The sequence below is a fragment of the Dendropsophus ebraccatus genome, chromosome 15, assembly GCF_027789765.1.
Source record: "Dendropsophus ebraccatus isolate aDenEbr1 chromosome 15, aDenEbr1.pat, whole genome shotgun sequence".
NCBI lineage: Eukaryota > Metazoa > Chordata > Amphibia > Anura > Hylidae > Dendropsophus > Dendropsophus ebraccatus.
In genome coordinates this window covers 30,034,900-30,048,467 of record NC_091468.1, presented here as the reverse complement: position 1 = coordinate 30,048,467, position 13,568 = coordinate 30,034,900, and the positions used below count along the sequence as shown (strand labels likewise).

Here is a 13,568-nt window from a genome sequence, read left to right as displayed (position 1 = left end):
TTATTTATTACTTAGCACTAGTTCCACCTTCATCAGCATTATCCTGATCGCTGGTACAATACACTGCACTACATTGTGCCCGTTAGCAGTATAACAATATACACAGCCATGCCTCTGGCATATCTGTATACAGGCATCTACATGGCCGGCCTGGGGTCCTTCAGAGGGCCCTCAGCTTTAATGAATATCGATCAGCAAGCTGAGATTGTGTAATCCATTCCATGCTGTGGTCATGATTTGACTGCAGCCCTATTTCACCGGACGATTATCGTTCAGATTATCGTTAAATCGTTTGAATATAAACGATAATCTTTCGGTTAAAAAGGAAGTTAACGATTGACGACCGAACGAGAAATCGTTAATCGCTTTATAAGACCTGGACCTATTTTTATCCTTGCTCATTCGCAAAACGTTCGCATTGAATAAGACGTCGGTCGGTCGTTCACAGTAGATACGAACACAATAGCGAAGAAAAAACTATCGCAAATACGATCATAAGTAACGATTATCGTTCCATGAAAATGAGTGAACGTTTTCAGGTCTTTCGCAATAGCGGTCGTTTGAGATAGTTAATCGATAACGATTATGCGAACGATAATCGGCCGGTGGAATAGGGCCCTTAAACTATGGTTGTGGGTAGGTACAGAGGGAGCAGCAGCTTGCATGAATTTATTTTGACTCTGCCATAATAAGGCGTATTGGCAATCACTAAAGCATTAAAGGGAAATTAACAGCATCTTAGAATAATGCATGAAATTCAGATAATAAGGATTTTCTTACTTTCATCCTCAATAGAGATGAGCAAAGCAGACGAAAATTCGTTTTGCGAGGTTTGCGATTTTTGGGTCAAATTCAACCCCTTCAGGTTTGGGCTAATTTTCTTTTTTGCGCTTTCATTTTTATCCTCCCCATGTTTAAAAGGCCATAGCACTTCCTTTCTTTCAACTACAGACCCACATGACCCCTTATTTTTGAGCCTCTAATTGTATTTTGCAATGGCGACTTAATTTTTCCATAAAATATGCTGCGAAACCAGGAAAAAAATATTTGCGTAGTGAAATAGAACTTTTTTTTTTTTCATGTCGGCTGATCTTTGCATTGTTTGTCTTTCAAACATGTTGAAAGACAAACGACTCATACAGCAACAATCTGCTGCTGTATGCTATGGGCTGCCTGGACGCTCTAGCGATTAACTGGGCAGCCCCCCGCACCTCCCCGCGGCCCCCTAGACTCACCCGCTCACTGCTGCCGCGTGGAGCAGCAGCGGCAGAGAGCAGGGAACGAGGAGCAAACAAGCGCTAATAGCTCTTGTTTGTTCCTCTCAGTCGGCCCGTGGAAAAGGGGCTAAAGATGAAGAGTTGCTTGTAATTGGTCATTATCCAACACTTTGCTCTGCATGGTTCTGTTGGATTTTTCAGAGCAAGCAATGCTCGTTGTATTTGCTCTTTGCTCTTTTAGGGTACTTCCTAGGAAATTTCCCTGTTGTAAAATGTCTAATAAAGAAGGGTTTTGTAATGAAGCCAAGCCCCATCAGTTATATGCATCCTGATTTGTTTTTCAGATATCTGTATGGTTTTGAAGAGTACTGTACTTCGACCAATATTTCTTTCCATATGGACCTGCCAACAAAAGTTGCAAAAGCAAATAAAGACAATGTCACGGAAAGCAACGTTCCACTGAAACAGGAAGCCAAAATTGTGGAAAATGTCAGAGAAGAGCCTTGTGAAAAGAATGATGTCTGCATTAATACCGACAAAGTGCAATCCGAAGAGGAAGAACTTGTAAGTGTTACAACCTTAACCTGTTTTATTCTACGAATCATTTAGTGCAACGTTTAGGGGGCCAGAGTAATGGAAATGGTTTGTGGCTTCATTTTTATTATTTGTTCCCCACAACAAGAATTTTGGGAACATATTCCAAATAGCAGAAGGTGATCATTAAAAAAATGTAAGGAAGTTTTTTTTATACATTTTGCTCTGTTTTCGAGATTTTTGAAGTTTTATGTTAAATGGTGTCTGACCCATGTCCAGCTGTAGGGAACCATCATATCCATGTGTCCTCTGAGATCTCAGTATACAAATGATTATTTCATGCCTTTTCCATGTTGTGTTGCTCAAGGGAAACCTTAAAAATTAGAATTTTTTCTAAAATGCCCTAGTTGTTACATATCAGCAATGGCTGCCCTTTGTGAATGACACATGCAGATAATATTGACAATAAGCATAACGTACAATTTTATTCTTCACCAGCTATCTGTTTCTTCTTTCTCTTTTATTGGGCCTTTTTTTTTTTTTTTCTTCAATTGAAGTTATTCTTATTTGCAGTGCTTGCCTTGTTCCATGTGACTGCTATGTTTTACATTAAATGACTTTATTGTTCTGGCTTATCTTAATTTTTCATTGTTGCTGCATAAACAGCTCCCATGTTATAATCAGAAGCGAAGCTAAAGCTGCTTAGACCCTGGTGCAAAATTTCTGATTGCTCCCACCAATTAGATAAAGAATAAACACACAGGAGAACCACAGGATACAAAACTCCCATCATGCCCTGTTGACAGTCCGCACTGGGGTTGTAGTTCTGGAACCTGAAGAGCGACAGGCTGTAAAACTACAATTCCCATCGTAGACTGTCAACTGGACATGATGGGGGTTGTAGCTCTTGAACTCCTGGAGAACTAGAGGTTGCACAGCTACAACTTCCATCATGCCCTGATGACAGTCCATGCTGGAGGTTGGAGTTCTGGAACTGGGAGAGCCACAGGCTGCAAAACTAGAACCCCCAACATGAACAGTCAGCAAGACATGATGGAGGTTGTAGTTCTACAACCTGGAGAGCCACATGGCATGATGAGGGTTGTAGTTTTGGAACTTGGAAAGCCACAGTCTGCAAAACTACCATTCCCATCAACAGGGCATGATGGTGATCTCCCCTGTCCAGGCTCCTGCTGTGTTCCGGTGCTGTGGCCTCTTCTGGTGAGGTCTGCATCCTGTGTAATGTGGGCGGAGCTAATCACCACTCTACTGGCATTACACAGGAAGTGACATGACAGGCAGCATAGGGCTCCCCTCTCCTGCCACTCAGCTATTCACTTGTATCAGTGATTAATGATCCAATTGAATAGGGAGAGAGGGCAGCCTGCAGGCTCACAGCTGTCACAGCCTATTCAGGGAAAACTGGAGAGTGACAGGATGTGGTGAGCGGGATGAGCGATCAAACGCCAACCCCCCAACCCCGCGTATTCTCGGTGCAGTTGGTTGATTGCTTTCTTTTTCACTTATTTTATTTTTTGCAATAGGTCAAAGACCCAGATGATCCATGTCAGAGTGAGAGAGATTTAAAAGAGAAACATGAATGCATTGCAACAAATGAACAAATCAGTGTACCAGAAGGTGTTAATATCCATCAAGAGCAAGACTATTGTGGTGTTGAGAAAAAAGAAGAGTAAGGTGTTCCTTTCAAAAAATTCCATCATTAAGATAATCCGATCTAGTTTTATCCTGATGATGCATTGATAAAGTATTATGTGCAAAATTAAGCTATGTTCCCACACAGTATTTTTGCTCCGTATTTTGCAACCAAAACCAGGAACAGAATGAAAACACAGAAAGGTTGTGTTCACATCCTTAAAATTAAGTTAATGGCAAATAATGTGTGTTATTTCAAAACAACAGGCAATGTGTTAAAAAAAACAGCCATCTACTAAATTTCAAGTGTGTGAATATAGCCTTTCTGTAATGTCAATCCACACAAAAATCATGTGTGGGAACATAGCATTATAGACGCTAAGCTGAGTTCACACATATGAGGTAATTCAGCTGCTTTTCTGACCCTAGATCTGCAGCTGCAAAATTTGCACCAGATTCTGCTTGTTTTCATGGTGATTTTCTGTAGCGGATGCCCAGAGAATCTGTATACAGGCTTTCTGCTGCTGCCTTGCTATGGCTTTCCTGGTTCTCTGGCTGGTTCCTCAGTGACTGATGAAGCCTGTAATGCGGTTACACCATGTCATCAGAAGAGATCAGTAAACTAGGACCAGATAGACTTTTTAAACCGTTTTCTGCATCTGTGGACTTTGCTGCTAAAGGATTTGATTGCAGATTTTATTTTCATTTTCCTATTGAGGTGAATGAAAGAAAATGAACAAGGAATCCTTGCTCCTTCCGCAAAAATCGACATTGTGCAGGTCAAGAAATCTGCACTCTAGTGCTTACTAGAGGTCCGTAAAATGTTACGGCCATGACTGTAACTGTAGTCAACTGTGGATTTCCTGTGTGAAAATCCACATGGAAAATCAGCAGAATTTCCGCTGCTTATTAACATAGCTAAAGAGGTACTTTAGAAAAAAAAATTCTTTCAAATCCATTGGTGTCAGAAAGTTATATACATTTTACTTATTTTTAAAATTCTCCAGTCTTTCAGTACTTATCAGCTGCTATATGTCCTGCAGGAAGTGGTGTATTCTTTCCAGTCTGCCACAGTGGTCTCTGTTGCCACCTCTTTCCATGTCAGGAACTGTCCAGAGCAGGAGCAAATCTCCATAGAAAACCTTGCCAGCTCTGGACAGTTCCTGACATGGACAGAGGTGGCAGCAGAGAGCACTGTGTCAGACTAGAAAGAATATGCCACTTCCTGCAGGACATATAGCAGCTAATAAGTGCTTAAAGACTGGAGATTTTTAAATAGAAGTAAATTACAAATCTATAAAACTTTCTGGCACCAGTTGATTTGAAAGGGAAAAAAAAGCCCCACTGGAATACCTCTAATGTCTAGATAACCACATGATCTGATGTGTTTAAATATATTGTCAGTTTCTTCTGTTAGAGAAGATTTTCATTGACTTTGACATAATTTGATGTTGTCAAACATTAGAACTTGTTTGCTGAAGAAGGAGGATGAAGTTATGGAGAGCAATACTGAGATTAAAGGAGAAGATAATGAAGAGGAGGAAGACCTTGAAATGTATTCCGTGGGCATCAAAGAACACATGAGGTATGACCCAGGAGAATGATAGAAGAGTATTGTATAACACAGGCTTACAAATACTATGATAATAATGTCATGACCACACATGTATAAGGGAATATGTATTCTGCTTATGAGTTATTAAGGCTGGTTGGCTGTTTGCAAGGTGCAGTGAAGTAGTGCTTCAACTGTGACTGAAGTCACTGACTTTAGTCACTTAAAGGAGAAGTCCAGCCAGACCCATTTTTTTCGCATGGCTGGGGAGGTTGAAAGAAATAAAGTGCTCTTACCTCCCCCACTCCAGCGCTGGTGGCCGCATCTTGCCGCTCCGGTCCCAGGTCCCTGGCCGCTACCTGGTCTGAGCAGAGACCTGGGTCGACCCGAGTCCCCACTTAGACCAGGAAGACCCCGGGACCCAGGAAACGCAGCAGCGGTATGCAGCCACCAACACTGGAGCGGGGAGGTAAGAGCATGTTATTTCTTTTATCCTCCCCAGCACTTGCTAAAAAAATCGGTCTGACCTCTTTTTTAACCCCTTGCAGCAAAATGACGTTTGGGAAACATCATGTAATGCAGGTAGTTCCTGCATAATGACATTGCCCAAACGTCCTTCTCTTCCTGCCTCCCCCCGCTGTTGCTAACAACGATCGGACAGTGATGTTCCTGCACGGAGGGGAGCCGCTCCCCGGGCAGTTAACCCCATAAGCACCGCAGTGTCTATGGGGCAACCAGAGGGAGATCCGCTCCCTCCTAAACTCCACCCCCCCCCCCCCCCCCCCCCCCCCCCCCCCGGAGCCGCGCAAGCAACCCATAGCAACCCAGACACTGCTTTATGCGACTGGGCTGCTATGGATTAGAACAATTAGGCCCTGCAATGAGTCAATGACCTAATCGTATGAAGGAGCTGTCAGCTGTTCTGACAGCTCATACATTCTATAATGCATTACAGCACAGATTATGTGCTGTAATGTATTATAGATGCACCTGAAAAAGTGAAGTTTAAACACCGCACAAAATAAATAATTTAAATCAATCATTTAATTAATTTAATAAATAAATATACATAATCCCCATCCCCCTTTATAAATGATCGAAAGGTCAGATGTACCCAAAAGGTATACCATCAAAAATGTCAGCAAAAAATGCCGCAAAAAAATAAAAGCCCTCACATAACTCCATTGGCGAAAAAATTTAAATATTACTGCTTTTACAATTTCAAGACACAAACAGTTTTTACAGTAATAAATGCCTTAAACTGTAACAAAAGCTATATAAAATGAATATCGCTGTGTTCGTACCGACCTGACCAATAACAAAACTTTTCTGCTTATACAGAAAATGGTTATACCACATAAATTATATATTAAATAGCATTAGCAACATGTCTACTTTATGTTGGCGGCATTTATTAAACTATCTTTCATTTTTTTTAGACAATAGAAAGCGTAAAACATTAGCAGCAAATTTCCAAATTTTCTGTAAAATTTCAAAATCTGATATTTTTAGGGACCTGTTCAGGTTTAAAGTGTATTTGAGGGGACTGTGTGTTAGAAAGCCCCACAAAGCACCCCATTTCAGAAACTGCACCCCCACACTCTGCAAAAGCACATCCAGAAAGTTTTTTAACCCTTTAGGGGAGTCACAGAAATAAAAGCTAAGTGTGTAATAAATTTGAAAATTTAAATTTTCTGTGCAGAGATTTTATTGTAATCCAATATTTTTCATAATTTTGAACCTATTACCAGAGAAATGCACCCCAATATTTATTGCCCCGTTTCTGCAGTTTATAGAAATACCCCATATGTGGCCCTATTGCGCTATTTGACGCAACCACAAGCCTCAGATATAAAGGAGCGCCTAGTGAATTTCAATGGCTCCGTTATATTTGGTCATTTCTGACTGTACCACTTCAGGTTGGCAGAGGCTCTGGGGTGCCAAAACCTAAAAAACACCCCTAAAGGGACACCATTTAGAAAACTACACCCCTCAAGGAATGTAACAAGGGGTGCGGTGAGCATTTGGACCCCAAAGGTGCTTCACAGATTTTCCGAACAATGTGGCGTGAAAAAAGACAAAAGTATTTTTTACACTAAAACGTTGTTCTAGCCTTCAATTTTTCATTTTCACAAAGGGATAAAAGGAAAAAAAACCCACAAAACATGTAGCGCAGTTTCTCCCGGGTACGGAAATACCCCACATGTGGACATAAAGTGCCAAGCGGGCGCAGCACGAGCCTCCAAAGGGAAGGAGCGCCAATTGGCTTTTGGAAGCTGGATTTCACTGGAATGGATTTCAAGGGCCACGTCGCATTTACAGAGCCCTCGTGCTGCCAAAACACTGGAAACCCCCCACAAGGGACCCCATTCTGGAAACTACACCCCTCAAGGAATCTAACAAGGGGTGCAGTGAGCATATGGACCCCACTGTTGACGGGCACAAATGTGGAATAATGTGACGTGAAAGTGAAAAATTTAATTTTTTCACTTTCACGGCACAAATGTGCCCATCATCAAGGGGTCCATATACTCATTGCACCCCTTGTTAGATTCCTTGAGGGGTGTAGTTTCCAGAATGGGGTCACTTGTGGGGGGTTTCCACTGTCTTGGCAGCACAAGGGCTCTGTAAATGCGACATGGCATTCATCATCCATTCTAGCCAAATCCAACCTCCAAAATCCAAATGGCGCTCCTTCCCTTTGGAGGCTTGCCCTGCGCCCACATGGCGCTTTATGTCCACATGTGGGGTATTTACGGACTCGGGGGAAATTGCTCTACACATTTTGTGTGTTTTTTTTCTCTTTTAACCCCTTGTGAAAATGATAAATTCAAGGCTAGACCAACATTATACTGTAAAAAATTTAATATTTCATTTTCACGATACATTGTTCCACATTTGTGCCCGTCACCAGTGGGGTCCATATGCTCACTCCACCCCTTGTTACATTCCTTGAGGGGTGTAGTTTCCATAATGGGGTCACTTGTGGGGGGTTTCAACTGTCTTGGCAACACAGGGGCCTTTTAAATGCAACATGGCCCCTAGAAATCCATTCCAGCCAAATCCAGCCTCAAAAAAGCCAAATGGCGCTCCTTCCCTTTGGAGGCTTACCCTGCACCTGCATGGCACTTTATGTCCACATGTGGGGTATTTCCGTACTCAGGGGAAATTGCTCTACACATTTTGTGTTTTTTTTATCTTTTAGCCCCTTGTGAAAATGAAAAAATCATGACAAGATCAATGATTTAGAGTAAAAATTTTTAAAAAATTACACTAAATGTTGGTCTAGCCTTGATTTTTTTCCATTTCCACAAGGGTTTTAAAAAGAATATAAACGCAAAACGTGTAGAGTAATTTCCCGAGTACGAAAATACCCCACATGTGGACATAATGTGCCATATTGGCACAGGGCAAGCCACCAAAGGGACAGAGCGCCATTTAGAGGCTGGAATGGAGGATGGAGGCCATGTCGCAATTACAAAGCTCCTGTGCTGCCAGGACAGTAGAAACCCCCCACAAGTGACCCCATTCTGGAAATTACACCCCATAAGGAATCCAACAAGGGGTACAGTGAGCATATGGACCCCACTGGTGATGGGCACATGTGTAGAACATGTGCTGTGAAAATAAAAAATACAATTTTTTTCAATTTCACGGCACAAATGCCGTCACCAGGGGGCCATATCCCCGCTGCCCCTCTCGTTAGATTCCTTATGGGGTGTGCTTTCCAGAATGGGGTCACTTGTGGGGGGTTTCTACTGCCCTGGCAGCACAGAGGGTTTATAATTGCATCATGGCATCCTCTAATGCAGTGATTTTCAACCTTTTTTGAGCCACGGCACACTTTTTATACTTAAAAAATCCCGGGGCACACCACCAACCAAAATGACACTAAAACAGTACATATTATACATATAGTTAATAATCTAGATTCTAAATGTATTTATACTCACTCAGTATGAAACCTGGGCCTGTTTTCTTCTCCCCCCTGTGCTTCTTTCCTGTGCTTCTCTCCACCATACTTCTCACCCCTGCTTCTCTCCACCGTGCTTCTCTCCCCTGTGCTTCTCTCCCCCGTGCTTCTCTCCCCCGTGCTTCTCTCCCGCGTGCTTCTCTCCACCATACTTCTCTCCCCCTCTGCTTCTCTACACCAAACTTCTCTCCCCCCCCTGCTTCTCTCCGCTGTTTATTTCCCCCATCCCCATGTTTCTCTCCCCCTGCTTCTCTCCCCTGTTTCTCCCCCATCTCCAGGTTTCTCTCCCCTATTGTTTTCTCCTGCTTCACAGGGGCACCATAGTTTGGGGAACTTTCCCCGCGGCACACCCGACCATGTGGCACGGCACACTAGTGTGCCACGGCACACTGGTTGAAAATCACTGCTCTAATGGGAATGGCGGCCATACCTATTTAGCTGGGGAAAAGGGACCATTCTAATTTATTTGGGGGTATTAGGCCAATTATTAGTTTATAAGGTTGAAAATGGAAGGCAAAAAACCCTCGTAAGGCAGATGACAGTAGCCTTATCACAGGGAAAAAAATTCCTTCCCGACTCGATAATGGCGATCAGAATAATCCCTGGATCAACGTGACCCCTGAAATAGGAATAAGGGAAAGAATTTTGAAAATGTAGAACTCCAATGACGTGTAGTACGCCTTGAAGCGATCCAGTATGCAGAGGCCGGGGTGATCAGGACAGGCGTCACACTGGAACATGGCGTCCTTCCTGATCCCCCTGTTACGCCACACTCTGCACTTCTTCTGGGGTCTCCTGTTTTCCAGTGTGGGGGACATCACCTGGAAAATGTTGCCCTGGTGCGATACGGGGTCCTTCATATCCAGAAGCGCTGGGTCCGCTCCATGGCTGCTAAATATTAGAGCTCTATTACTGCTTCTGATATTTTCGGATCGTGCCGCAAGCTACAGTAGCTCAGGCAGCGAGGGACCGGAAGAGGAGGGTGCTGGTATAAAAGTTATCACCGTACAGGTGGTAACCTTTATCCAGCAGTGGGAAGATCAGTTCCGATCGATCTTCCCACTATCTCGGAGGATGGGGGGGGGGGGTTTGTGGGGGCTAGATTCGGCTGTCCCTTCCTTCATACACACTGCGGAAAAGCGAAGGATAACCCTTTGTGCATTCCGCAGCTGGCACCCACCGGCGGACTGATGCGGGCGCGCGTCTCCGTCCGTCATAGACTCCATTCTATGCACGGGCGGATTCCGCTCTCCGTCCAACGTATTCATTCTTTGGACGGACGATGGAATCCGCCCGTGCATAACATGGAGTCTATGACACGGGTGGAGACACTCGCCTGCATCAGTCCGCCGGCGGGTGCCAGCTGCGGAATGACATATTCTGCAGTTTGTTTCATTTGTTTTACATGTTATTCAGAATAAAAAATCATTATTTTGGGGGTGTGGAACCAATTGTCTGCATTTCAATGATTTCTTATGAGAAAATTGTGTGTGTGTGTGTGTGTGTGTGTGTGTGTGTGTATATATATCTATCTATCACAAGCAGCAGTTTATACTCACCATTCGCGCTGATTATGATCTGGCATTCGGTCTCTGCTCTATCTTCAAGCCTTGTCCACTCCAGAATGATTGACAGCCATTATATTCCATATATACATATCTGTGCTGTCAGCTACCACGGCTGCACAATCAATACAAGGATCGTTCTTGCAGCCTGGCCACTGGATTTGCTGTGCCGTGTAAAGGCACTGCACTGATCTCGCTGATCAGCTCTCGTTTGTAGGCGACTATGCTGATTAATGTTTAAGGAAACTTAAATGTGTGTATCCTCTCCATGTAGTGCTTGTGCATGCGAGATAACTGCCCCTCTAACTTCACAGATCAATCAATTCATTTATTTACTCTTGAACTTCTAGATACGAAGAATTTTTAAAAGCTGACAAGACCATCAGGCCGGCAGATAAAAATGTACCGAAAATAAAACATAGGAGAAAAATGAAGGTATTTTTATTTCCTGTTCAATCCCTTTGGCTCGGACACCATATGTTCCCATGTTCCCAAGATAATGGCCGTTTACTATTTTATAATAGCAGAAGTTATTTGTATAGCAACAGCTGTTATTTTCCTTTAAATCCCGTCCTTCCAATAAAACGGCCATCATCTTGAAGGTGTGTAAACATAGCCTCATTATTTAGATGGTTGTCATTCCATATGGTATGTGCACTGTTGGTGAATGGAGTACTGTATTAGGAGTGTATATGGCCATTGCTTGCCCTTATTCTTACATTTTGGGAACATAGCCTTAGCATGCAGAGTGAGATCTGTCTTTAGAATCCACTCACATTAGCATTAGCCTCTCCACAGTGCACACAGCCTCTGATAGTAATGTAACCTCAATGTAATTAGATTCGTAGAACATACATCGAGTCCACAGACCGAGCTGTCTGATGCAATACACAATCATCTTGGCTCAAGTTTTGCCACTCGATAGGGTAAAATATCTATGGTACCAGACGCCACAAATGCTCTTGCAGTGACATTCTTCACTTTTCCATGTTAATTCTAGATCTCAGTGTCTGATTAAATGCCGTAATTCTTTAAAGGACCCCTCATTGTAGGGAAGATTGCACCTGCTTTGCAGTCTGTATTGCAGTTTTATTTTTAAGCACATTGCAGGGCAGAGGAGACAGGGCTAGCGGAAACCAGCAAGCACAGAGCAGGTTTATAAGAGCGCAGAGAGCTGAAAGAAGTGCCAGGGGACAGAAGGGCTAAAGCTGCAAAAAGTAGCAATGAGGAGCCTAGGGGGGAAAGTGCTGAGATTATGTCCGCTGAGTCAATGATAGGAGCCCGATCCCTACTGCACAGTACAGAAGACAACTAGGGGGCCTGCGGGTGCAGATCGGATCATCAATGAGTGGGGACAGCGATATACACAGGAGGGTAACTCCCCCATGTATAAGAATATACAGTACAGGGGGAAACGGGACCCTGCTCTGTATAGTGCTTTTCAGTAGTGCTAGAGCAGAGGACTGGGAAGGCACAAATGTTGGTGGTAGCAGACAAGGCCAAATGTTGGTGGTAGCAGACGCCCCTTAATGCTTACTTCCAGCCTCCCATGTCTGAAACGGCTTGGGGCTCAGTAAAAGCTGACTGTCAGAGGAACTTTCCTATTTAAAGTTGAATAAGGTGATGGGTCCAGATGGTGTCCACACCAGGGTTCTTAAAGAACTCAGATCTGTGATTGCTGCCCCCCTGACAGATCTGTATAACCAATTCTCCTAACTGGAGATGTTCCTGCTTGGAGAACAGCCAATGTTATACCCATCCACAAGAAGGGTAGTAGAGAAGAGCCCAGTAACTACAGGCCAGTGAGCTTAACATCTGTAGTAAAAATGATGAAAACTCTCCTAAAAAGAATATAATGGATCACCTAAGAATCAACAATTTGATGGATCCAAACCAGCATAGCTTTACTGCAGGCAGATCATGTCAGACTAATGTGATTTCTTTGAATATGTTATAAAAGTGCTGGATGAAGGTGATGCTGTGGATATTGCCTATCTGGACTTCAGCAAAGCCTTTGATACAGTTCTCCATGGAGAGCTGATAGAGAAGTTTGGACTGGATAGTTCAGTGAATTTATTGTTGGCTGAAGGATAGATATCAGAGGTTTGTTAATGGTGTATCTTCTGAGCAGAGACTGGTTACCAGTGGTGTGCCACAAGGGTCTGTTCTGGGTCCTATTCTTTTTAATATGTTTGTAAATGACATAGAAGAAAGTTTGGTAGTTAAGGTTTCTTTGTTTGCTGATATTCCTGGAGGTCCAATGTAAACAACACGTAAATATATCTAATGCAATTTTTATGGATGACAAATTTACATCTTACATTCAGTAGACATTTTCACCACTTTTGCAAAAACACTGTAATGGTGCGTTCACACCTACAGGATCTGCAGCAGATCTGCAGCAGATTTGATGCTGTGTTCAGTTATTTAAATGAAATCTGCTGCAGAAAATCAGCTGCAGATCCTGTAGGTGTGAACGCACCATAAACAAGGAAAACAAATTCAAGTCCACGGCTCACTAAGAGCTTTTCTGGTCCATTCGGAACAAACTTTTGATGGAACGTCCATGTTCACATGCTGTGTAGCGATACGTGGGGTGGCAGGCCCCCTTTACACGCACTTTTGCACAAGGAAGTGGCTCTTATTGATATTCCCGGAGGTGTCAGTAATATGGAAAATGATTTAGCTTTGCTAGATAAGTTGTCCAAACAATGGAAACTGCAGTTCAATGTTTCCAAAAGTAAAATAATGCACTTGGGGAGAAGGAATTCTCCATCCGAGTATTATAGCAAGCAGTTCTTTGTTGGCAAAGGCTGCAGAGGAGAAGGATTTAGGGGTAGTGATCTCTGTCAACCTTAAAATGAGTCACCAGTGCAACCAGGCAGTAGGGAAAGCAAATCATTTGCTGGGCTGTATAGCTAGAGGTATAACCAGTAGGAAGAGGGAGATTGTGATCCCGCTGTATAGAGCTCTGGTGAAGCCACATCTGGAATACTCAGTTCTGTTCTGGAGACCTCGCCTAAAAAAGGATATTGATAAAATAGAACGGGTCCAAAGACTGGATTAAAAAATGG

At 43.1% G+C, this 13,568-nt stretch overlaps 1 protein-coding gene across 2 annotated transcripts in view; it reads left to right on the top strand.

Moving 5' to 3' along the window:
• ARID4B (AT-rich interaction domain 4B) overlaps nucleotides 1-13,568 on the top strand; it is a 123,679-nt gene that overhangs the window by 83,057 nt on the left and 27,054 nt on the right. For both annotated transcript variants that reach the window (XR_011360335.1, XM_069955555.1), the window contains exons 15-18: nucleotides 1,562-1,781; nucleotides 3,296-3,441; nucleotides 4,870-4,989; nucleotides 10,845-10,929. Coding sequence is in view for 1 of the 2 variants with exons in the window: in XM_069955555.1 (XP_069811656.1) it covers nucleotides 1,562-1,781; nucleotides 3,296-3,441; nucleotides 4,870-4,989; nucleotides 10,845-10,929 (571 nt within the window). In the remaining variant the exon portion in view is untranslated. The remainder of the gene's footprint in view (nucleotides 1-1,561; nucleotides 1,782-3,295; nucleotides 3,442-4,869; nucleotides 4,990-10,844; nucleotides 10,930-13,568) is intronic.